Source organism: Rhea americana, unplaced genomic scaffold (genome assembly GCF_003343005.1).
Source record: "Rhea americana isolate MKP2758 unplaced genomic scaffold, rheAme1 scaffold_97, whole genome shotgun sequence".
Taxonomy (NCBI): Eukaryota; Metazoa; Chordata; class Aves; order Rheiformes; family Rheidae; genus Rhea; species Rhea americana.
The window spans coordinates 491,321-514,335 of NW_028187166.1; the positions used below are offsets into that span (position 1 = coordinate 491,321).

The 23,015-nt window shown below is 49.7% G+C and overlaps 1 protein-coding gene across 1 annotated transcript in view; it reads right to left on the reverse strand.

Moving 5' to 3' along the window:
- Positions 1 to 5,249: 5,249 nt before the first annotated feature.
- NOTCH1 (notch receptor 1) overlaps positions 5,250 to 23,015 on the reverse strand; it is a 46,086-nt gene continuing 28,320 nt past the window's right edge. Inside the window, exons 12-34 of the mRNA XM_085325231.1 lie at positions 22,870 to 22,980; positions 22,018 to 22,210; positions 21,596 to 21,741; positions 21,169 to 21,282; positions 19,844 to 19,963; positions 19,240 to 19,392; positions 18,527 to 18,755; positions 18,086 to 18,287; positions 17,817 to 17,970; positions 17,321 to 17,505; positions 16,744 to 16,876; positions 16,173 to 16,430; positions 15,979 to 16,091; positions 14,759 to 15,330; positions 13,523 to 13,951; positions 12,570 to 12,718; positions 11,743 to 11,959; positions 11,292 to 11,382; positions 10,855 to 11,020; positions 9,792 to 10,087; positions 9,220 to 9,367; positions 9,012 to 9,109; positions 5,250 to 8,551 (exon numbers count right to left, since the gene is read on the reverse strand). Coding sequence (XP_085181357.1) covers positions 7,082 to 8,551; positions 9,012 to 9,109; positions 9,220 to 9,367; positions 9,792 to 10,087; positions 10,855 to 11,020; positions 11,292 to 11,382; positions 11,743 to 11,959; positions 12,570 to 12,718; positions 13,523 to 13,951; positions 14,759 to 15,330; positions 15,979 to 16,091; positions 16,173 to 16,430; positions 16,744 to 16,876; positions 17,321 to 17,505; positions 17,817 to 17,970; positions 18,086 to 18,287; positions 18,527 to 18,755; positions 19,240 to 19,392; positions 19,844 to 19,963; positions 21,169 to 21,282; positions 21,596 to 21,741; positions 22,018 to 22,210; positions 22,870 to 22,980 — 5,747 coding nt within the window. The 3' untranslated portion in view covers positions 5,250 to 7,081. The remainder of the gene's footprint in view (positions 8,552 to 9,011; positions 9,110 to 9,219; positions 9,368 to 9,791; positions 10,088 to 10,854; positions 11,021 to 11,291; positions 11,383 to 11,742; positions 11,960 to 12,569; positions 12,719 to 13,522; positions 13,952 to 14,758; positions 15,331 to 15,978; positions 16,092 to 16,172; positions 16,431 to 16,743; positions 16,877 to 17,320; positions 17,506 to 17,816; positions 17,971 to 18,085; positions 18,288 to 18,526; positions 18,756 to 19,239; positions 19,393 to 19,843; positions 19,964 to 21,168; positions 21,283 to 21,595; positions 21,742 to 22,017; positions 22,211 to 22,869; positions 22,981 to 23,015) is intronic.

A 23,015-nucleotide genomic window follows, 5' to 3' on the forward strand; every position in this document is an offset into this window, starting at 1 on the left:
CCCCTCCGCCGCCGCCATCTTGGGACATCCGGCTCCGAGCGCCGCCGACGTGTCACGCCGCGCGCGCGGTGACGTCACGGCGCGGGCGGGCCCGGCACCGCGCGCTTGTTTGTGTTTCGCTCACACCGCCCCCCGCAGTCCCCGCCCCTTCCGCCTTCGCGGCGAAACGGCTTAAAGGCGAAGGTGGCTTAAAGGGGAAGGTGGCGCGGCAGAAGTGTCGGCGGACAGAAAACGAAGGCGGAAAGCGGAAGCCGCTTTGACTGCGCCGCGGTGTGGCGCGTGCGCAGTGCGGCTGCGCCCTCCGGAGCCGCGGGTTCGAGTCCCGCCTCGGGAGGCTGCCCCAAAACTGAGTGGGGGACCCCCCCCTTTCTCCGGTGGGGCCCTCCCCCCCCCCGGTGGCGGCTGCTGTGCCGGGTGTGGGGCYCTCAGCATCCCCTTCCCCAGTGTTCCCAGCCCTTAGCCCCACTGCCACACCAAGGCAGCTGCCACAGCAAGGCCCGGCCTGCACGGAGGCCCGCGAGAGGCCCGAGGCCTCCGTCAGGCATGTGGGGAATCGTCCTTCCCTCACCGGGGTTTTTACAGAGCGCTGCCCCTCGGGAACCACGTTCCCACGGGGAGCTGGAGCCCCTTCCCGGCAGGCCTCGCCCCGGGGCCCGCGCGGGTTGCCATCCCCGGCAGCCTCCGTCGAGGCCGGACGCGGAGCGGCCTCCTTGGCCCGCCAACCTCCGCGGAGATCCCCGAGCCCCCCCAGAYTCCCCGCGGCTCCATCAGAAACGGCGGCGCCGGTTGCACTGGCGGAGGAGGCCGCCAGGGTGGGATAAAGCACCGCCGGCGTGCGTCTGGCGGAGGGAAAGGGCCTTTGGCGGGCCCGGCCGCGGCCTGCGCCCCGCCAGCCCGCTCTCCTCCCCGGGGGGCTTGTGGGGCCCCGAGCACTGGGTCGCACCGGGCCGCCGGAGCCCAGCGCGCCGGAGACCTGTGGCAGCAGGTACAAGAAAAGCGCGGCCCTCCTTCACGTTGTCGGTGGCCAAAGTCCCGGTCTCACAAATACAGGTGGGCTTAATTTCTTTTCTTTCTTCTTCTTCTTCTTTTTTTTTTAATTTGATGCTTCATCATGTCAAGGGGATATTGATCACATGAGTATTTGGAAGACTAGCACACAAGCGTCCCAAACCTGCAGGTGCCTGGTGCCGCAGTCCAGCCCTTCTGYGCGCTGCTATCGACGCGATGCATTTATTTCGCAGGCTTACAAAAGCACTTTTCCGGAGAAGTGCGTGTTCCATTTTTAGCTGGGATAGTATCAGGATATCAAACACCATTATGCGCAAGCCCAAAATCTTCACTCCGCTGTACTCTGTGTCCTAATTCTGCTTTGAGGATCTGTTTCACACGAACGCAAAGCTTTTAAGGGGGGAGTTATTGTTCAAACGTAAGAACGATGTCTTGTTTACGAGAGCTTGTGTACAAGTGGCAGCCACGGTGCCTGTATTGTCACACTCCACACTGAACAACAAGCTTTGGAGGGGAAAATACAAATGACCTAAACAAACATCTTAATCAAGGGTCATTATCAGTGCAAGAGCTGTTTTCTGCACGCTTGATCATTAAAGCACAGTAATATCCTCAAAGTGCTGTCCAAGCAGGGGAAGCAGCACTTTGATGCTGCTGTGGGAACCAGAGGCAGCACTGTGATTTTTAAAGTGCCTTTCATCTCTCTCTTTTTGTAGGAACATTCTTATAAACCAGCTTGTCAAATACCATTTCCCTACACAGGCGTGAAATGCAGATAAAGCCCATGTCCTCCCTGGATATTTTCTCCAACAGGTATAATCTGAGGAAACATGATTTCAGTTAGCCTGACTGGCTTTTTAAATATATAGGTAAATATCATCATCAGCTTACACTTGTATCTATAAATATCTATTTATATTATATATTTAACCTATATACACAATTCAAGCACTAAGTTATGATGGGATCTCACTTTGACTGCTTTCCTGTTTAATATACAATTATATAAAAAAGTTGTTACATTAAGATATAGAATCCCTTTCTATCATGAAGCTTTATAACTGATTTGCTGTACTAGTCAATTGAAACTAATTTTGGACTTGAGGGTGACACATCACAAATAAGGCACGTTGAAGGGAGGAGAACAGCATGTCCTCTTCTCTCTCCCTTTTTATCAGCTTACTTGGGGTACAATACAAGACATACTGACCTTTGCCATTAAATTCTGGTAATATATCCAGCCATATTGCAGGCAACACAGCCCTGCCCCAGAGAGCTTGCACTTAAAAGCTTGCTCTCCGCATTCAGAAACAGGAGCAATAGCTAAAGGAGAGTTTCTCTATCACTATTCTGTGTCAAGTTAGCCAACTAAGACAAGCTGAGCTTTGTTTATTTACTCAGTTGCTGACTTTATTCAGACTACCCCAGCCACATTAACCCAGGTGTAATTGGAGAGAGGCTGCACCCTGGCTGAATTTGGCTCCTTGTGTGCATTCTTAAGGGGGTGATTTGAACTGCAGCAAGAATTCAGCAATCAGGATTCAAGCAGCTGTTAGCAACTTTCCAAGCAAACACCAATAGCCTGGAGGTAAAAGCAATACAGAGTAGCAATTTCTAAATGTCCCATCTAATTGAGCAGGAATAATGAAAACAAAGAATAAAAAATCCAAGCCCTCCAGCATGTAAACAAATAGTTCAGATGCACTGGTTTCTTGGTTCCTTGTAGCAACAACCTGCTTACCATCAGAACAGCTCGGTGCTAATCTCGTTTTGTGCAAGCACTTCTGAACTCTTCCCTCGTCCTAGAATGCAATTTCCTTGCTTCTCAGCTGTAGCTGTTTTCACCTGGAATCCCCAAACAGCTGAAGTTGTCGTGAACCATTCATCTCCCAGCATTTTTTAAAGACAAGAGGGCTTGAGCTTGCAGTCAGACAACATTGGTTACTCGGAAGGGGCTGGGAGGAGCTGAATACAGAGTTTGTGGGAAAGGCAGGAGTTTGGATGGAAAAGTTGAAAATGGGACCATTTTTCTTGTTTCTCATTTGACTTTGCCTCTGTCCCAACTGGAGATCTGTGACCCCCAAGGTTGTCTCCTGTACCCACCAGGGACTCCAAGAGGCAGGGATGAGGGGCTGGCAGGAGTTTGTGGGGCATCATGCGCCTTCATAAAGCAAAGACTCATAGGGCACTATTAACTTACCTCCCACCAGGAGAATATGACATATCTTTACTCCTCTAGTGCTTAGGCATCCTTCTCTGATGGCTGTCTTGAATTATTCTGTGGTCAGTTTATCGGTGTTTACTCATGTGCCAATGCAGACCTTTTTGTTTTGCCTCCTTCCTAGGTATTTAGCCCTCTCTTCCCTTTTTCTGTCCCTCTGACCAACACTCACAGATTACAGGAAATTACATGCTTTGCAACTCCTCATTTCTTTAAACTAGCCAAGTGTATTTAGTTACCTCTTGTAATGTCGTGTGTTTTGTGCATCCTCCTAGCCCTTTTTTGCACCTGTTCCAGGCGAAATTCCTGTCTTGACCCTGGGTGACCACTGTTACATCCTAGACCAGATAAGAGTAGGGGAAGGAGGAGGTCTTTCCAATGCCTCATATTAACACGTGTATATCCTGGTTTCACTGAAAATATGTAGGCATGCAGTATTTGCAGACAGACATGGGCATGAGCACTGTGCAGAGCATGAATGGTGGGATGAGCCTGGAAGGATGGGCTGCATGGGAACAGTAAGCTGGATGTTCCTAAACATGATTCATGGCCTGCACACGTGCAAATTGTGATGAAGGCAGACACAGTTCATCCCACATATCCCAGATGGGACACAGTGAGGCACAGCCTGAGGAAAGGATGTGACTAAGGAAGCCTGTCTAGAGCTAAGATAGGTATCCCTAGTGGTCATGGAAGTCCTCACTAATGAACCACCTCCTTCTGGGGGGAGATGAGGGATTTGTTTTCAAAGCAGCCCTTTCCACTAAGTTTGCATGGAGGGCATACTGACCATCACCGCCCTTGCATCCAAAGGAGCTGCATTTCACTCTTACTTGAAAGCACACAAAATGCTTGCAACTGGTAAGCATTACAGAAACCCAAGAGGATGGTTCACTTAAGCTTACATTGTATGCTAAGGACAGATGATGGGAACACAAGCATTTGCTATGTCAACTGGGGTAGCTTTTAGAGTCTGACAGAGGACTCTTAATGCAAAAAGAACACTGTGGCATTGGCTTCCAGCCAGCTGTATGGCAAATGTTTGAAGACCCTGAATCCATCCAGAGCTGGATACTTGGTGCATGTATGCACATGCCTTCTCCCTCCCTGGCTGTGGAGCAGAAAATACCAGCGTTCCAAGAGCTACCAGGCTTATCTGATGTGGGAGGAGGTCTACAGCTGGCTATTTATATCCAGGTATTTGAGGACTTTGCAGTTGCATTGTAGAGTCCTCATGGGGAAAAGGAACATTTAAAATAAATTACCTTAAAACTCCGAGTGCACCAAATACAGAAAGTGTTACGGTGTGACAAGGTTTCTCCACCAAGTGACCTAAGCACTACTTTCACTTTGGTGCTGCATCTCCCTCAGCACTGTCTTTAGATGTCTTTTGTTTATGATATATGCGCAAGTGACCACATTTGAGAGCTCTGCCATATGCTGTTTTGTGGTGAAATAGGAGGCTGTATACATAATTCTTAATACCACTCATAGAGGGCTCTGTTTCCATAGACCCTGTGTAATTAAAAGCATGTGGCCATTATTCACTCTTGGCTGTCTCATCAGCCAGAGAATCCCCCTAAAAAACTAACAGTACTGATAAGGAGACAGTGCTTTTAAGTGACAGAATAAAGTATTTGGAATGTCTGTGAAAAAAAGGTTGTTTAAAACATTTCCACTACTTCYCATTTTAGATCCTGACCTAATGGCAGAGGCACCTGCTGACATGAGTGTCTGCAGCACAGGTAAGAGACTGCCTGGGTTGACTCCCGTCTGGGTTAGAGCCTCTTCAGTCCCCTCCTGTCTGGCTTGAATCAAACTTCTGAAGTCACCGAGTGTTTTGCGCAAGTTAAGGAGAAACTTTCATTGTTCAAAGCCCTCCCGGATCTGTAAGGCAGAGAACACGTTAGGAGAGTACCAGCACGCAGCCCTAAGAAACAGCCCTCCAATACTGACGGATAATGGGTGCCGAGCCATGGGAGCATTTCAACCAATTCGCAACAGAAACACTAAGTTCCAGTTTTAGTAAAATCTAGATGCCCAGAAGCATCATTTATTGCAAATCAGTTAACCAAAAAAATACATCATTTTTGCAAACTACAACTTTGCATGTAGATAACTTTATTACAGAAGATATCTTTTCTTAAACTACACTCTAGTTTATAAAACATAGTAAGATTTAACACCAYGTGATGTTTAAATCACTCATGTTAAGGATGTCACAATAACAACGCTCTGAAATGTTAACTAAAATGAGTGTTCAACAAAGCTTTGTGCTTTGAGAAATATCCATTGTTTTTTGGTGTTCTAATAAACAGGAACAAGGAACGTTTCCCTTTTCTTAGGTTTCCTTGAGTAATTGCTGTCTATCTGCATGTCTCATATGCATATCTAATCATAGTCTGTCTCCTTAACTTTGCAGCCAAGTGAGGGAAATTCCAACACCTCTATAAGGTGATATATTTATGATATATTTAAGACTCGATCATTTAGATTTTTGAAACAAAATCCACCTTTTCTTTAAAAAAACATATTTACAAACATTAAATCTGCCACAGGCGTATACTATATTTTACATATTTTTCTTTTTGTGTGTTCCCCACACCTCTACAAAAGTGTACATCAATATAAAAAAAGATGCATCACTCCAGACTAACAAGAACAGAATGTCAACGTTTCCGAACACAGGCTCGGCTGCGCGATCCGTCTGCCCTGCTGCTGCGGCAGTGCAGCGTCCCCCCGGCCTGGCAGTGCCGTTGCTGAACACCCAGCAACCWGCACTGCCGCAGGACCTGCGTGTACAGGTGAACACTTGGTGGTGGCAGCGTTAAAATGCTTTGTACTTTCTCAGCCTGTCTGCATTAACAGACAGGCCTTCTTTAAAATAGGTAAGGCCATCCTTAAAATAAGGATGTGGTTCTAAACGTTCAAATCTCAGCATTTATTTCTTAAACAGTTACTCAACTGCAAAAAACAAAACCAAAAAAGATCGCCTGTAAAGATATTTAAAAGTAAAATGAAGTTTCCTTTGTGTATAAACTCCAATTATGGGTTTGCTTTTTAAAAAGTTTGACAAATATTCTTTGTTTTTCGGCAGCATTCATTTTTTGTAGATTTTTGTTTAGCTTAGAGCCTGTTGTTACAGGTCTATAATCTTGGGATTTTTGATCATAAAAATCATTTAAATATATATTTTTATATATATATAAAAAGAGAGAGAACAAGAATTTCTATTATCAAGGCAAATGTACAACTACATAATACTGAAACTTTAAACAAAGATTCATGACCAGTACCATAAAACGTCCTCTCCGATATAATGGTCAAGGAAACATTTTAAAGTACATTTCAAAAAATCAGTTCATACTTAATTTTTTCCCCCCTAAAAAGCAGTAATTGTAGTTAATTCTCCCTTTCCCTTTTCTTTCTYGCATCTTTTTCTGGGTTGTAAGAGAAAAAAAAATAAGTTAATAGTATTTTGGAATCATGAATCATTGCTTATAGCTTTAGATAAACATTTCCTCTCAAATTAACACAATGAAAAAAACCCCCCAAAAAACAAAAGAGAATGTTCCGTAAAAATCTCATTTTTTTGATTCCTTGGAACACAACTGATGTGTCCCACATTGAGTTCTTAACAATAGAACATATAAATAAAAAAAGGCAGTGTTTCATGTAAAATAAAAAGTACATAAATAAATACTAAAAAAAAAWTTAATTTGTCTTTTTATTTTGTATAAAAACATATTTTTAAAAGGATCCTTTAATAAAAGCATCCAGTGTCCTTTTAAAAAAGATCTCCCTTGAGCTTCTAATTCCCACTGAGCATCAGCGTCTCTGAAACAYGGTCTTTTACTTGAAGGCTTCGGGGATGTGTCCCATCTGTGACTGCATACTTGTGGGAGGGCTGGAGATCCCCTCAGACCAGTCAGACACATTGGAATGAGGAGAGGAGCTCGACCACTGGTCTGGTGACTCTGGAGATGGTGTTAGGAATGGGTGATCAGGCACCTGGAGCTGGTGGCTGGGAGTGTTGTCCATGGGGGAGGAATAACTGTGCTGAGAGGGCGGAGTTAAAAACTGTGTGGTGGTCATGGGCTGTGCAAGGGAGGATGGCAGAGGTGTGGGCAGCATCTGGGAATCTTGAGGCAAGATGGTGTGGACCGCCATGGTACTGCTACTCACCGGCTGCATGTCGGGCTGGCTTAGCTCGGTACCAAGAAAATTTTGGCTGATGTGGCCACTAGCATTGGAGCTGGGGTTGTGATGCTGTTGTGGCTGCTGCTGCGGTGGCTGCTGCTGGGGTTGTTGTGACTGCTGCTGCTGCTGCATGTTTTGTTGCTGCAGCTGTTGTTGTTGCATCTGTTGAAGCTGCTGGCTCTGCATCAGGTGAGGCTGGGAAGCCAGCCGGGTGTTAGGCATGGCCTGATAGCTCATCATCTGTGATAAGCTTGTGGTGGGCAAGCCATTGTGCAGGGAGGTCATCATGCCATGCTGAAGGCTTTGTGTTTGCTGATGCGTCCCTGGTTGCATGTTGCCTCTCATTGGATTATATTGATTCTGGACCATGCCGTTTTGCAGCCTCGTGAGCCACTCACACTGCCCATTCAGACTGGCACCTCCACCAACGGAGAAATTCATTGRGGCACTGCTCATGACTGTGCTGGGGCTGGAGACAGGCAGGTGAGAGAGACGTGGTGGCACGGAATCAAAGGCCATCCTGCTGGAGTTCCCCATGGCCATATCCTGCTTCCCTGCCATGTTGAGATGATTGATGCTCATATGGGCATCAGGCATGCCTGGCAGATGATTCAGAGGCATGGAAGGGGACTGCTGAAATGGAGAGGTCATCAGTGGAGGAGAGGCTACATCTGACAGGTACCCATGAGGTGACTCCAGGGAGTCTACTGGTGACAATACACTGGAATTGTCAAGCAGGCATCCTTTTCCATCTTGTGATTTTTTCCTCCTGGCTTTGAGGTCTTTGGAATCCTTGCCATTGCAGCTCATGCCCTTGGTGCTTGGCTTCCTGGCCTTCTTACCCTGGACAGTGGGTTTCAGGTTGCCAATGTAGCTGTTGGGAGAGCAGAGCGGTGGGGACAGGGTGGGAGCCCCCAGCGGGCCATTGTGCAGTGGCGGGCTCCGCACCAGGTTGTATTCATCCAACAGCCTCACGATGTCGTGGTGCATGCGTTCCTGCGCAATGTCCCGTGGTAGCCTGTCCATGTGGTCTGTGATGTCGCGGTTCGCAAAGTGGTCCAGGAGGATTTTGGCAGTTTCATAACTCCCTTCTCTGGCTGCGAGGAACAGTGGGGTCTCCTCCTAGAAACCCAGCAAAGACAGTTGGTTTTATGTTCACAGATTCTCCTGGCTAATACTATCCCGAGCTCCATGCMCAAAACCATGGAACTGGGTGAGAGAGACTTGTAACTGTCCCTCCTCTGGTGAGGTTTTGCTGCTGTCTGTTCTAATTCTGCTGAGCCATCTCTTTGTACTGATATCAAACCAAGAACTCTACGAGTGACCCATAACATGCAGGTAGATGGCCACAGTAACATTGTATCCTACCCCTCACCAAGCACTGTACAGGCCATCAACATCACCCATAAGACCAAATCCCACACTAGTGCTTCAGGTTAAATCCAACAGCTTCAACCACAGCAGAACAACCAAATGAGAATCTCAGTGCCAGACAATCTTGAAGTTTAGGCAAAAATTGCCCTTTAACATACTCATGAGGCAGTTCTYTTCCTGTGTATTTGCCAGCCTAGAAGACCCCTACCTTATTGTTCTGCATATCCTTATTGGCACCATTCTTCAGGAGGACTACTGCAGCTTCAACATTATTCACAGCAGCTGCCCAGTGCAGTGCTGACTTGCCTGTGAAGGAAAACCATGAAATACAAGATGCATTAGCAAGTGGTAAGAGTAATAGCAAGCAGCCTCTTCCTTCTGCCTCTGAGGAGGAATGTTTTAGTTGCCTGCAATACCTAGATCATCCACAGCATTGACATCTGCATGGCAGTTGATCAGATCTTCCAGCATGCCCTCCACAGCCAAGCGAGCAGCCAAGATCAGAGGAGTGGTCCCATCATGCATTCGGGCATCAAGATCAGTTGCTCTGTTTCTAATAAGAATCTGCCGCAACAAGATCAAAGCACAGGAAATGCAAACRTTAGGAGAGACGGATGGCAGAGACTCCAGAGAGATACCCATGTGTCACAGCTTAGCAACCCCCTTCCGGGGCAGGGTCCCTGGAGTCACCCCTTGCTGTCCAGGGCAGGTGTGCATCAGGAGAGCAACTAAGGGATAGCTTGCACTGATGCTTTGCTGAGATAAGAGAGGCTTCATTCTTCAAGACTTCACCACTGTACCTTGCAGGGCAGTAATTACTAGGGCAAAACCGACTATAGAATAAATTCTCATGGAAGTTATGACTTCGTCAAGCAAGGGCAGGGTCAGTCGTATGACTGACTCAACATGTAGCACAGGTAGTACTTTCCCCTACAGACAGAGGAGGACAGCAGAACACCTCGAGTCTAGTGGCTAAAGATTAAAGTACCTGGAAGACTCCTTGGGCATCAGCAGAGACTGCTGCGTGAAGAGGAGTCCTGCCCATGTTGTCCTGAATGTTTGCATCGGCACTAGCCTCCAGCAGGCGYTTGGCAGCATCGGAGCGAGAGTACCTGGCAGCCAAGTGGAGCGCTGTCTCACCAGTGCGGTCAGTCTGGTTGTGTAAGCTGGCGCCTTGGTAAATGAAATCTGAGATGACCGCTGGGGCATCGTCTTCCTCTTCACTGTTGCCAGTCTCTAGCCCTCCACCGCTGCATGAGGCGATCATGAGGGGGGTGAAGCCATCTGGGAAACACAGAGGAACTCGGTGAAAAAAAGCTTTACCCGTCTGTGATGCAGACAGCTCAGTAAGATGTTCTGCTTGCAATAGCTGCTTATTCTCATGGGTGCATGAAGACTGAGTTCCTGATTGCTTCTAAACATGAAACATGAATATCCTTCCTCTGATATGGATCTGAAATTCSTTAGTGGCATCTCATCACTCACTGTTCTTCCTATTTTGTCTGCAAGCTTGGACATTRCAACATACAAGGTGCAACCTATATGGAAGATTGCTGAAAGCAAACTTTGGTACAGTACAGCATAGCCTTAAATATTTTAATTATTTCAGAAGACAAATTCACAGTGGTGGGGTAAGATCAAATGTTTTGAATAATTAAAAATCTATTTACTATTAAAACAGTTAAAGAAAAGATGATCTTGAAATGTGCAGTTTGGYAGAAGGGGAGGAATCTTGGATTAGCAGAGAGAGAAGCTGGATGATTTAATAGCTACTTTTTCTGTGTCCTCTAATTTCCATTGCTGTGATTAAACAAAGAGATCTTATGGAAAGCAAAATGTGAGAGGGTCTGCCTATTTAAAGCATGCAGAACAATAACCATGCAATGTAGAAAAATGGCTAGCACTGACTCCTTTACATTTGGCTGAGAGGGTAGTAACAGGCATGTTAGAAATAGAAATAGGTAGGTCTGTCTGGAATTGCTCATCTGCAAGGAATGAGGATTTTAGATTAAGTGACAAGTATCAGAGCAAGAGAAAGCACTCCGCCTTACCAGGACCTCTAACGTTGACATCCATACAGTCTGCATCAATTTCACCTTGTGGTGGAGTAGGTGCCATAGAGGATATACGAAGGTCAGCTGCATCCAGGTGCTGCTGAGTCCACTGTCTGTGATCTGTCTGATCATCTGTATCAGGGAGCATTGCCTGCTCCTCAAACTGAGAAAGGACAAATGAACACCAAGAAAAATGCAAAAGACGAGAGTAGGAGGACAGAAACAGAGTTGTAACTTGGAAAGTTCTGCAGGTCACAAAGCTGCATTTGTCAGACACAGGTTTGAAAAGGAGCCTTCAGGAGTGGTGAGCAGCACAGGCTGGGCCCCTACGGGTGCTCCATTCTGTTGTTTCTCACAGCACTCTGCTCTTTTCGTGTCAAAACCRAGCAAACAACTATTTGCAACACAAAAAGGAAGTCTTGCACTTAACCTACCCTGAACTTCTTGGTGTCCAAGGTCTCCTCATCACCCCATTCATTTTGGTTGTCATCCATCAGTGTGCCATCTGAAGCATTTTTGAGGGGTCTTTAAAAATAAAACCATGCAAGAAATTAACTCCTCTGCAAGAACTGGTGTGTAATGGACTGTGTTTATCTACATGCAAAAACTGAAACAAGAAATGAACATGGCAATTTCCAGAAAACTTCCCTCAAGCTGCTTTTTTTTTTCTTTTAAAGCCAAGCGCAAATAAACCATGAAGCAGTTAAATCCTCCTCCAAACTGGCACACTGTTTTCCCCATGCAAGACTCTAAGAAACCTTATTCTCCTCCTCCCCATTACGAGATGATGCACTAAAGAACAAAACTCAAATGAGTTCTTTTGAGAAGAGCTCCCGAACAGCCCCAGTCCACTGTGTTTAATGGGCTAACAAGCAGATTACTCACTTTAGTCCAACAGAATCCTCCCCAAGTGGTTCTCGTCGCTTCTTCTTGCTCGACTCTGTCACTTTGAAGCCTTCGGGGAACCAAAGCTGCCCATGCTCCCTGCGCCGCTTACGAGATACCAGTACCCCCACGCCAATGAAAGCAAGCAAGACCAGTGCAGCCACCACCACATACATAGGATACAGTTGGGAGTTCCTTGTGGGCTCAGCTGTTTCACCTAAAAAACAGTGGGGCACAAAGAGACGCTGAGACATTAAGCTGCATAGCAAACCAGTGACAGAGTGGAAATGAAGCAAAATTAGTTAATAAAGGTACCTAAGGCTGATCCAAATCAGCCCCCTCACCCCCCAAAATAAGGTCATTTTATATGCTATTAATCAGAATTGCAAACTATCGGCAAATTCTCCACTGCGCAAGCCAGCTGCATCAGGAGACAGCTTTACTTTTTTCTCCTTTAAGGAAAAGGATTAGCAAACTTCAAATCATTGCGCTTGCATTGAGCTGTTAAGACAAAAGGATTTAGGGGGGATTTTCAAGATACAAACTTCAACTCCTTGCATGTCACTGATTGATTGGAGCTGGTTGATTTTTTTTTTCTTAAACTTTTACAGCATAATGATTTTGAAATAAACCTGGAATAAGCAAAAATAATAAACTATTTTTTTGTATTATTTTAAAAAACAGACTTAAGGAAAAAATAAATGCAAGGTTATAAAAACCAGAGTGTGCCCAGGTACATTATCTGAGCCAGCTGACAAATAAYTAGACATGGATAAGACTGGAAAGTTTCAGTTGTCTCTTGCCTCCATCTGGCCAACTGCACTTACTTTTAACAGCTTCTATTTTGTAGGGGATGTTCAGGTTGCCAAGGGAGGCCAAGGCACCCAGGAAAGCCGCCACATCAGTTGCACTCTGGAAGCACTGGGAAGAGGACTGGATGCATTGACGGTTATCAATTTCCAAGTAAACGATAGATCTGTGTGAGAGAAGAGTCAATGAAAAATAAGGAAGGATGATCACACTGAAAAGATAGATAAGACCAGTCTCCCTTCCCTCCTTAACCCTACATCAGTGGCTATTAGAAGGGAGAACTAATTTCTTTACTTCTCTGTGGCCCAAGCCCTGCAGCTCACACTGATGGTGTATTGGATTTATCTGAATGAAGTGAAGTCTAACTCTTTGTCTACAGGAGCGCACAGCAGTCTCTGCTTAACAATGCTTTAAAATTACCCAGATGCTACAGCTTCTTAAATAAGAATGCTATATGGGAGCCTTTAAGATCTTTTCACATCAATTTTCTTGCTATAACTCCTTTGGTTTCAAGACTTTTGATTGAGTCCACAGAGAGAGAGAAGGCTGGATCTATATGTTTATACCAAAGATCTCCAAACGCTTACAGTTTGCAGTAATTGAGTTTTACAACAAAGCTACAGAAAGCATTTCCCAGGGAGAAACTGAGGCTTAACTTAATGACTTCCTGAAGTCAGACAGATGGTCAGACCAGCCTCTGCTTCCAGGCCCCACCCAGCCCAGTCCCGGCTCCTAACAATACACAAGACTCCTTTAACCGTGAGAGCTGCTGCAGCATTGTAACAGGGACTCGTGAGCAATCACTCGCTTTTCCCACATACGAGCAAAATCCGGTTTCTATTCATACAGAAAGCAACATCTAAATACAATTATCTGGCCTACATCCTTTTCTTCATAGCATGTTACTATTATCAACGCAGAAAACAAAGGCTGCTCAGCAAAAAAAAAAGAACTCATTGATCCCCCTTACCCTCTGATGTCCATCTGATCTAGCTCTCTCTTCTGCCTTCTGCCAGCTCTGGAGTAGAGGCTGGTCTTTACTTTGTTGATGACAGCACTAGACATATCTGACCAGTCCTCTGTTGACCTCTTTATGTAATGCTTTTTCAGCTCTTCCTCATTGCCATAGTATGGAAAGATCATATACTCTCCCTTAGGGTTCTTCTTGAAGACCACGTTGGTGTGCAGCACACGGCTCAGCTCCCGGAGGAAATTGAAGGAATTGTTCTTCAGGTTCTCCGGAGTGATCAGGACCACCACGACCAGAGTGCCRTCTGCAAGCTTCTCTGGCATATTGTTGGCACAGTCCAGACCATCCCATTCACACTCAAAATTGTTGCAGCCCTGGTCACAATGACCATCTGAGAAGTGATCTTTACAGTACTGATCATACAGAGGGCTGCGCAGAAGAAAAAGAAAGGCAGAAGGATATATTAGACTAAGTACTGCTCAGATTACCTGTCTGCTGAGAAAATAATCTGTGTTTCACAAGGATATCTCTTTCATGTAAGCACTACTCATCCTGATGGACACTAAACCGATTCACATAAAAGGGAATTGTTTCATGCAGCGCTGCAAACTGTACACCTCTGGAGGGTGAAGGATAGCAGCTGTTAAATTATAAGCAGCATTTTATGTGCCAGAAAGCAAGGACAAATTACTGTGACTCAGAGAAGATGTAGGGACACAGAATAGTTACTCAAACCAGAGTTTGTCCAGGAATCCGAGACCGAGTTCCCGCTGTTGCCAAAAACAATGTTTGGTAAATGCCTGGATGCTAACATCATCGTGCCTTCTGGCTGGTCTTCCATCTGAGCTTTCATTACACTAAAACTCACTGTGTTACTAYAGTGGTTTACAGAATTTAGTGGTGAATGCCTGCAGGGCATGATGGATGAAGCAAGGATAGCATGGAAGATATTCACCATGGCATGATACAGGCCAGGATAGGGAAGCAATCCAGAAAGAGGCAAACACAGAAAGCTTATAAGTGGATATAAAACTCAGTAACACCACAGGGAAGCATGGTGGCTTGAGATGCAGCCCCATATACAGCAGAACAGCACGTGGAAAGCAAAATAAGCTATAAAATAACAGATCTGAACTTCAGAGCTTTAGCAGATACAACCAGAAAATATCCCCAGATGATCAACATAGAGAGAGGTCACGGCTTTAAAGCAAGAGGACCAAGARGCAAGTCACTTACTTGCACTGCCCTTCATATTTCTGGCAGTCAAAGCCATCGTACAGACAGCCAGCATTGTTGCACTGAGAGTCGCACTTGCCATCGTTGAAGTACTTCCAGCACTGCAGCGACTGAGAGCAGTTCTTCCAGGGGTCATTGAAATTGAGGGAGCAGTCACCTCCGTCCCAGCCACACGCGTGGTTGTTGCATTTCCCATCACAGATCTTGTTGCCAGCATACCCTGCACAAACTGCAATCTCACACTTCTCCTCGATTTTGGGTGGGATGATATCCTGCCCAATCCCACCTTGGAAATCAAAGTCAAGGATGTGGCAGTTGAGRCCATTGAAGTTGGCAGGGCAGTTGCACCGGTAATAGGGGGAGGCATCGCTGAAGAACTCGCAGGTGCCCCCGTTGTAGCAGGGGTTGGAATTGCAGGGGCTGCTGGCTGGGTACTGGCACTCAGGACCCGTGAAGGCTGGTGTGCACATGCACTTGGAGCTCTTGTGGATGGAGATGCAGGTGCCACCGTTCAGGCAGTGCAAGTTACCGCAGGTGCGGGAGTCATTCTCGCAAGTGGCACCAACAAAACCCTGGGGAGGTGACAGCAAGGAAGGAGTTAGGATCACTGATGTAGCCCTGATAGTAGCATAAAACACTCATGTGTTCTGGGAAACTAAGTACAAACCTAGTTARTCAGATAGACATAAACAGGGCATAGATCTGGGGCTTCCCCTGAAACTAGTGATGGACAAAAATAGTCCAGAGCATAAACCTTTTTAGACCACCCCCCTCAAAATGAAAGGGGGCTCTTCTCCAAAGCTGGCTGGTCCAGCTTCACGTGGTGCAAATAATGGTCCATCAGGCCAGGTGGAAGGGAGTCTGTTCTACAGAGCTACCCCCCATACCCTTACGGCTCAGCCACCTCCTTCTCTTTGACAGTGACCCAGCCTCATTCCTGGTGAGGAAGAGAGGGATACACCTCCCAGTTGTGAACACCTGCAACAAACCCTCTCCTCTTCATGCCTGCACCTAGCTACCCCCAGAGGCTATAGCTCCAGAGGCAATACTGGGCCCTTTACTCTGAGAGTTTTGCGAGAGCCCCTATCTACTGCTGGAAAGAAAGGATCACCCAAACTGGTGATATCTTACTTAGCTCTCTGCATAGGGCTGATTTGCAGGGCTCATGCAATATCTTAGGCCTGTGCACTGCTCACCACAAGAGAGGAGCAGATACGTACCGGGGGGCATTTACAGATGAAGCCACGGCCGGTATTGCTGGCAACTGCACACGTTCCGCCGTTCCTGCAGGGTTTGCCCTTACAACCATCTACCACTGTGTCACAGCGGCGCCCTGCAAAGGGAGGAACGTGTGTGAGACGRCTGGGGGTTGCAGGGCTGGGTGCTGTGGGAGCGGGAAGGACGTGGTGCTCACCTGTGTAGCCAGGCCGGCACTCGCATTTGTAGTCATTGACACGCTGCACGCAGTTCTGGGTGCCGCGCGCGTCACAGGGGTTGGACAGGCACTCGTTGACATCTCCCTCGCAGCGCTCCCCTACAAAGCCAGGGGGGCAGATGCAGCTGTAGCCACCTACCCGATCCGTGCACTTGCCATTGTTAAAGCACTTGGGCCCCAGGGTGACAGGATCAAAGAAAGGGCTGCAGTCATCCACATTGATTTCACAGTGCACCCCTAGAGAAATGGGGGAACAACCCACACAGCTCATCAAACAGTATCGGGGTGCCCGGTGGTCCCTTGAGTGAACCTCCCTGCAAAGGGGCTGAGCCTGACCAGTTCAGAGGCAGTTTAAGCCACTGTTCTGGCAGGAAGCACGCAGCACCATGCAGCTTGAGTCCAAGGTTACGTGGCCTTGATGGCTAAGCTAGCAAGCAAACACAAACSTCTACCATTGCATTTGCTTCTGCTAGCCTGAGCGGCTAATGAGCAGATACCAAGGATATCAGTACTCAGCCCACTAATGCCCCAGCCTGGGGAATTAATTTACCTTGAGTCCCTCTAGGGCAGGAGCATTTGTAGGTATTGATGAGATCGATGCAGGTTCCTCCATTCTGGCATGGGTGGGACAAGCATTCATTGATCTCTTCTGAGCAGTTAACTCCATGATAACCAGCCACACACTGCAAGARGAGAAGAGGGGAACTGTTAGAGATGTTCGCTCCAGTAACAGTCCCATTCGATGTGAGTTCCTAGATGGTTCCTGGGATATGTGAACACCTGATCTGTTTCAGCCCCTGCCCTCAGGAACTACCATAACCCCACTGAAAGGGCSAAACACATCCTTTGCTGCCCTCACCCTGTGCCGCAGCACTGCATGGGAGAGCAGCTCCAAAAGAAACCCAGGAAACACCCTCAGCCTTTAATTTGGCAGAGGCATTATGCCAGTCTAAAGTTTGGGTAGCTCCTTTTGCAGAAGAAAGGCAGTAACTGGCACTTTCTTCTGGTGGGTCTCCAAGCACAGAACAGGCTGGGATCCAATTCAATCAGTGATAGAACTGCTGCAGGCAGGGAAGCACCCAGAGCCCTGCTCTCTCTGCTGGGGGGGTGCCCAGCATGACACCCACCTCACAAGAATAGCCTCCGAGGTAGTCCGTGCAGGTGGCTCCGTTTTGGCAGGGGTTGGGGGAGCATTCATCCACCTGCTCCTCACAGTAGCTGCCAGTGTAGCCAGCCTGGCAGCGGCAGAAGTGAGTGTTGCCAGTGTCCACACAGAGCCCCGAGTTCCTGCAGAGATGTGCTACATCGACACCTGCCAGGGAGAGCACAGTGAGACACGGGGACCTCAGCAATARGCAAGCACCACAGAGCCAAGTCTTGGCCACACTTCATCCCATGTGTCCGACCGGGAATGCTGCAGCCAGGATTGCAGCCTCTGGGGTGGTGGGTGCACACTACAGCATTCCTTAAGATCATTCTGCATTGTGCCAAAGATCCCCCAAACCAGAACTCAGCTGCAGAGCCTAGCAGCACAGGTGACTATTCCTGGGGATACAACCACAGCCCTGTTGAGGCTGCACATGGCTGCAGGATAGCAGACAGTGATGGCAGAGAGTTAGTTACCTTGCTGCTTAGCAGCCACCTCACAGGAGACACTGGGGACATCACAGTAGAGCCCTGTCCATCCACTGTTGCACTCACAGCGGTACAGGTTGTTGGTCTGCCAGCACTTGCCTCCGTTTTTGCAGGGAGAGGAGTTGCACCAGCGCACCAGGTTCTAGGGAGAGGAGAGTAAGGGATGGAGGGTCAGATACAGCCAATGTGTATTGACAGCCACTGGGATCAGCAGCATGAGAGATGCTGGGGTAACTGGCAGGCCAGGTGTTCTGTACCTGGCAGTTGAGCCCAGTGTAACCCTGGGGGCAAGTGCACTTGTATGTCCCGTAGCTGTCCTGACAAGTGCCCCCATTCAGGCATGGCTTTGAATCACACTCATTGATGTCGTGCTCACAGTAACTGCCCGTGAAGCCAGGTGGACACATGCAGGTGAAGGTATTGATGCCATCCACACAGGTCCCTCCGTTGAAGCAGGAGCTGGGAACACAAACATAACATKCCCTTGAGTCACCGTGGTTTGCCCTCAGGTGATGTGCTCTGTGCTGAGGCCCAGCAGCAAGGCCCTGCGAGCACAGAGCATGAGCAACAGGCCCTCTGTAAGGYTTTGCCCAAGGTTACAAGGCAGTATAGGGACTTTAGTCCTGAWTCAGCGTAGGTAGCCCAGATAAAGGCTGAGCCCATAGCAAGTACAGTGCCTTGCATCTCCTGGCCAGTACCTCTCCGTGCAGTCTGGTGTGTTGTTCTCGCAGTGGATCCCACTGAAGCCAGAGGGGCAAGTGCAGGTATAACTGTTGACACAGTCAGTACAGTTGGCACCATTCTTGCAGGGATTGCTGGCACACTCATTGATGTCTTCTTCGCACTTGGGCCCACGGAAACCAGCCAGGCACTCGCAGAAGAAGGTGCCAACACCATCAGAGCAGGAGCCACCGTTGTGGCATGGATCTGCATAGAAGGGAGAGGCACATTAAAATGTAAAGAGTCCAGCCCCAGCACAACAGCCCTGTCTAGAAGCTGCCCTGCAGCATTGCCCCAGAGCACAGGTCCCTCTGCTGCGCAGAGGGCAGGGACAGAGCCAGCAGACAGGCAGAGGCCAGCTCAGCAAAGAGCCACCTTTGCTCTGGTAACCCAGGGCAAGGAGTACACTCCTGCCTATTGCCTGTACATCACTTCCCCCCATAATCTCCTTCTTGTTGGCTACTGCTGTGCCTTGGATCGATGCAGATCAATTGAGGCACGCTTGAGACATTCAAAACACCTCTGAGCAGGGCTTGGCTCCATGGGAGCTCTCTCCATGTGCCATGGTCTGCACCTGAATAGAGGCAGCAGCCCTCTTCCRCACAGGGAGAGCTCATCTTGGGCCCAGAAGGGGCTGAGGATTGCTCGGGACAGGGCTGAGCACGCTCCCCAGAGCAGCCCATGGTCTTACTTGGCTTGCAGTCATCGATATCGGTGTCGCAGTTGCGGCCAGTGAAGCCTGCCTTGCAAAGGCAGCGGTAGCTCCCGTTGGTGTTCTGGCAAGTGGCACTGTTTCGGCAAGGGCTCTTCACACACTCGTTGATGTCGATCTCACATGTCTGACCTGCAGTACAGAATGGGGCAGATGCTAAGGGATTGGGAAGCACTGGCAAGAGCCCTAGGGATGCCACTCCCGTGGCCCCTAGAAGTGTTCCTCACTGCCCAATTCAAACCAGGGGCTGGAGCCCTCACAGCAAACAGCCGTTGTGAACAGGGCAGGTGATGGGTTGTGTCCAATTTATCCCTGCTAAGYGACAGGGGAGGTCTGAAGCTCCTGTGAGCATGGACATGGTGCAGGGCTACTCCCCGCTGACGGGTCRTGCAGGCAGCTACATGCCCTGTTTCCACACCCCTGCAATCACTCCCAAGCAACACTCCCACCTCTCTTTGTTCTTTCATTCCCCAAGTAACTGAGGAAAGAAAAGCACCTGAGGATGCTAGTTATGATTAACCCTGCTGGCTGGGACTATCCTGGCGTGGAAATGCCAGGCCAAGCCCTGGCCGTGCCCTGGTACCTTGCCAGCCAGAYGGGCAGCCACAGGAGAAGCTCTCGTAGTCCTCTGACTCCCTGCATTCGCCACCATTCTTGCAGGGGCTGTTGGCACAGGGGGCCAGCACATCCTCACACGTGGCTCCTGTGATGGGACAAACACGAAGGGCTGACGGCCTGCCCACACCCTCTCATCCCCCCGGAAGGGAAGGTGGCAGAGCCCGTGATCCTCTCACTATGCCCAGCACCCTCCCCAGGTGTCCTGAGCCGCTTTCAGCCCTCGGGCAAGAGTTTGGGCTTCCTCTGCAGCCCCTGGGGCTGAGCTCAGCAGATGGAGGCTGCAGTGCCATGGGCCTGGCCTCCTGGACCCCTTCCAGCACTGCTGGGAGGTTGGGAGTGCCAAATCTCTCCACTATCCCTGGGTCTTCTGTGACCCCAGCTCCCCTCGAGCCCTTCGAATTGTTACAGCTTGGGGTCCATTAAAAAGCTGCATGCTTCATTTGGAAGTGAASGGCAGTTTGGGGTGTCTTTTCCCCCTTTGCGCTCCCCCACTCGGCCGCTTTTCCTGTTTAYGCCCAGCCAAGGGACACATTCCCTGCAAGCCCTTATCTTCCTTGTCAGCCAGTATCTCCCAAACTGGCCCTTGCTATTTTCCAGAGCCTTCCACTGCCTGCCTCACCCCTTCCCCATCCCCCCAGGGGTTTCTATGGCTACTGCTGAWGACGGGAAATGGGTCACGACTTCCTACAATTGTGCACAGGTTGCCGATTTGTGCAAGAGGAAGCCAGAGGCCAGCAAACAGGAATCAGGTCAGCAGAATCCCCCCCAGCCACAGGCCCTCGCATGGGCAGGCTGAGCTCTGTTTTTCCAGCAATTCGGAGCAGATAACTAGGGCTGCTCGCTGCATGGACCCACAAAAGCAACAGGGCCGAGCCAGAGCAGCTGCTGCGCATTTTCCCCCGCCGCTCCCTGGATGGCTCACGGACAGGCTCCAACTGCGGCTGAGCAGCCCTCGCCTCTCTGTGCTCAGCCCCCTTGAGCAGGAGAGAAGGGAGGAAGCCCTGGCTGACTGCTTCCGAAAGCTCCTTCACGTTTCCTCTAGTGAGGCTGGGCTGGGCTGCGGCATGGGGAGGTGGAGCCACCGCCGCCGCCCTGCACGCGGCTGTGCACACCGCAGGCAGCCCCAAACTCGCAGCCGCTGCAAGCTGCTCTAAGGAATTCTGCCTGCTGAAGAGCAGGTTCGTTACACGAGCATCAGAGGCTGATTTGCAACTACACAAAGCATCAGCCCTGCAGGAGCCCGAGGGATTGAGTACTGCCATTGGTGGGGGGAGCTATCTGCTGTCTCACCTGTATAGGGCAGGAGGCAGTTGCACTTGTAGCCAGCGACATCGTCAATGCACGTCCCCTGATTCAGACATGGGTTGGAAGCACATTCGTTGATATTAGTTTGGCAGTTGGGTCCTGCGTTAAAAAAAACAAATGTATGTGAGACACTGGCTCTGCTGGAGATGTCATCGTGGGAGGGGGCCAAGGGTATGCTGGGGATGTGGTGATGACAGAAGCACRTTCTACTCTTCGCTCAAGCTGTGGGAGCCTGGACTCTGTTGAAGGACCCTAAAATAATTTGCGTTACCACCTCTCCCATCAAGACCAGGTATCTCTTATCGACACTGCAAAGCCACCAGTACACCCAGCATCATGGGGATGTCCACCCAAAGCTCCACCCACACCCTCCATGGAAGGAATCAGGCAGCTTCCTCGGATTTGCCCTTACCACTGAACCCTTCCCTGCAGGTGCAGATGTAGCCACTGGTCATGTCCTTGCAGGTGCCACCGTTCATGCAGGGATTGGATTCACACTCGTTATTGTTAACGTCACAGTTCGTCCCACTCCAGCCTGAGTCACAATCACACCTGTAGCTTTGGGGAAAATTTAGAGCATAAGATGCAGGATTTGGTCTGACCTTGCCATCACCACTGCCATCAGCCTTCACGTATTTACTGTAGCAACACCAAACCCCTAATCGTGTTTACATAGAGAAACACTCTCCAGGACTAGCACAGAGCATGGAATAGCACCGACACTGGGGATGGATGCTGGTCCTGTATCTAACCATCATGAGCCCCAGTTTCCTGGGGCCACCCTCGGATCCAAGCAGCCTCCATGCAGAGCAGCACGCGTGCCCTCCAGCCTACCCGTTGAGCCCATCGTGGCATTTCCCGTGGATGCAAGGGTTGCTGTTGCACTCGTTCACTTCGGACAGGCACTTGGGGTCGTGGAAGCCCTCGGGGCAGAGGCACGTGAAGCCGTTGATGCCGTCCTTGCACGTGCCCCCGTTGTGGCAGGGGTTGCTGGAGCACTCGTCGATGTTGACGTTGCACATCCGCCCTGGGGAAAGGGGAGAGCGATGAGAAACACGACGCGCAGCACCGCGTCGTGGTGCCCGGCCTCCCGGGGCCGCGCAGACGGGGCAAATCCCCCTCCGACCGCGGCGGCAGCGAGGCTGGCGGAGGCACGAGCCTCCCGCGGGGAGCCGCGGAGGAGGAGGAGGAGGAGGAGGAGGCTGTGCCCCGGGCGGCACCAGCCCGGGGTGCTGGTGGGGAACAGCGCGGAGGCCCGATCTCAGCCCGTAACCCTACCCGCGGCGGGCGACAAAGGCAGGCCTTGTTCGCTGCTCCCGGTGGCGGGCGCGCGGAGGGGCCGCGCGGGGCAAACGCGCCGGCGGCCGTGCAGCAAACCAGTCGGACGAGGCGGCAACCCGATACCCATGGGAGCGGGCGAACCGCCACCGAACCCCTTTGATTTTTTTTTTTTTTTAATTTATTTTTTCAGCCTTGCGGGGTTGGGGCTGGAATCGCCAACAAGGTCCAGGGTGGGGGGAGCCGAGCTTCGCCCCTCCGCCGCGCCGGGGAGGGGAGGGAGGCGGGCCGGCATGTCTGCCCACACGTCACCCTGGGGGCTCCTCGTCCCTCCTGCCCACTCCGTGCCGCGGGAGGCCGGATAAGAGCCGGCTGGCGGCGCGGGCGGCGGCGGCGGCCTCGTCTCACCTGTGTAGCCCGGCTCGCAGGTGCACTCGTAGCCGTTGATCCGGTCGATGCACTTGCCGTAGTCGCAGGGGTTGCTGGCGCAGTCGTCCAGGTTGATCTCGCAGTTGGGCCCTGGGAGGGCAAAACGGGGCGGGAGGGAGGAAGCG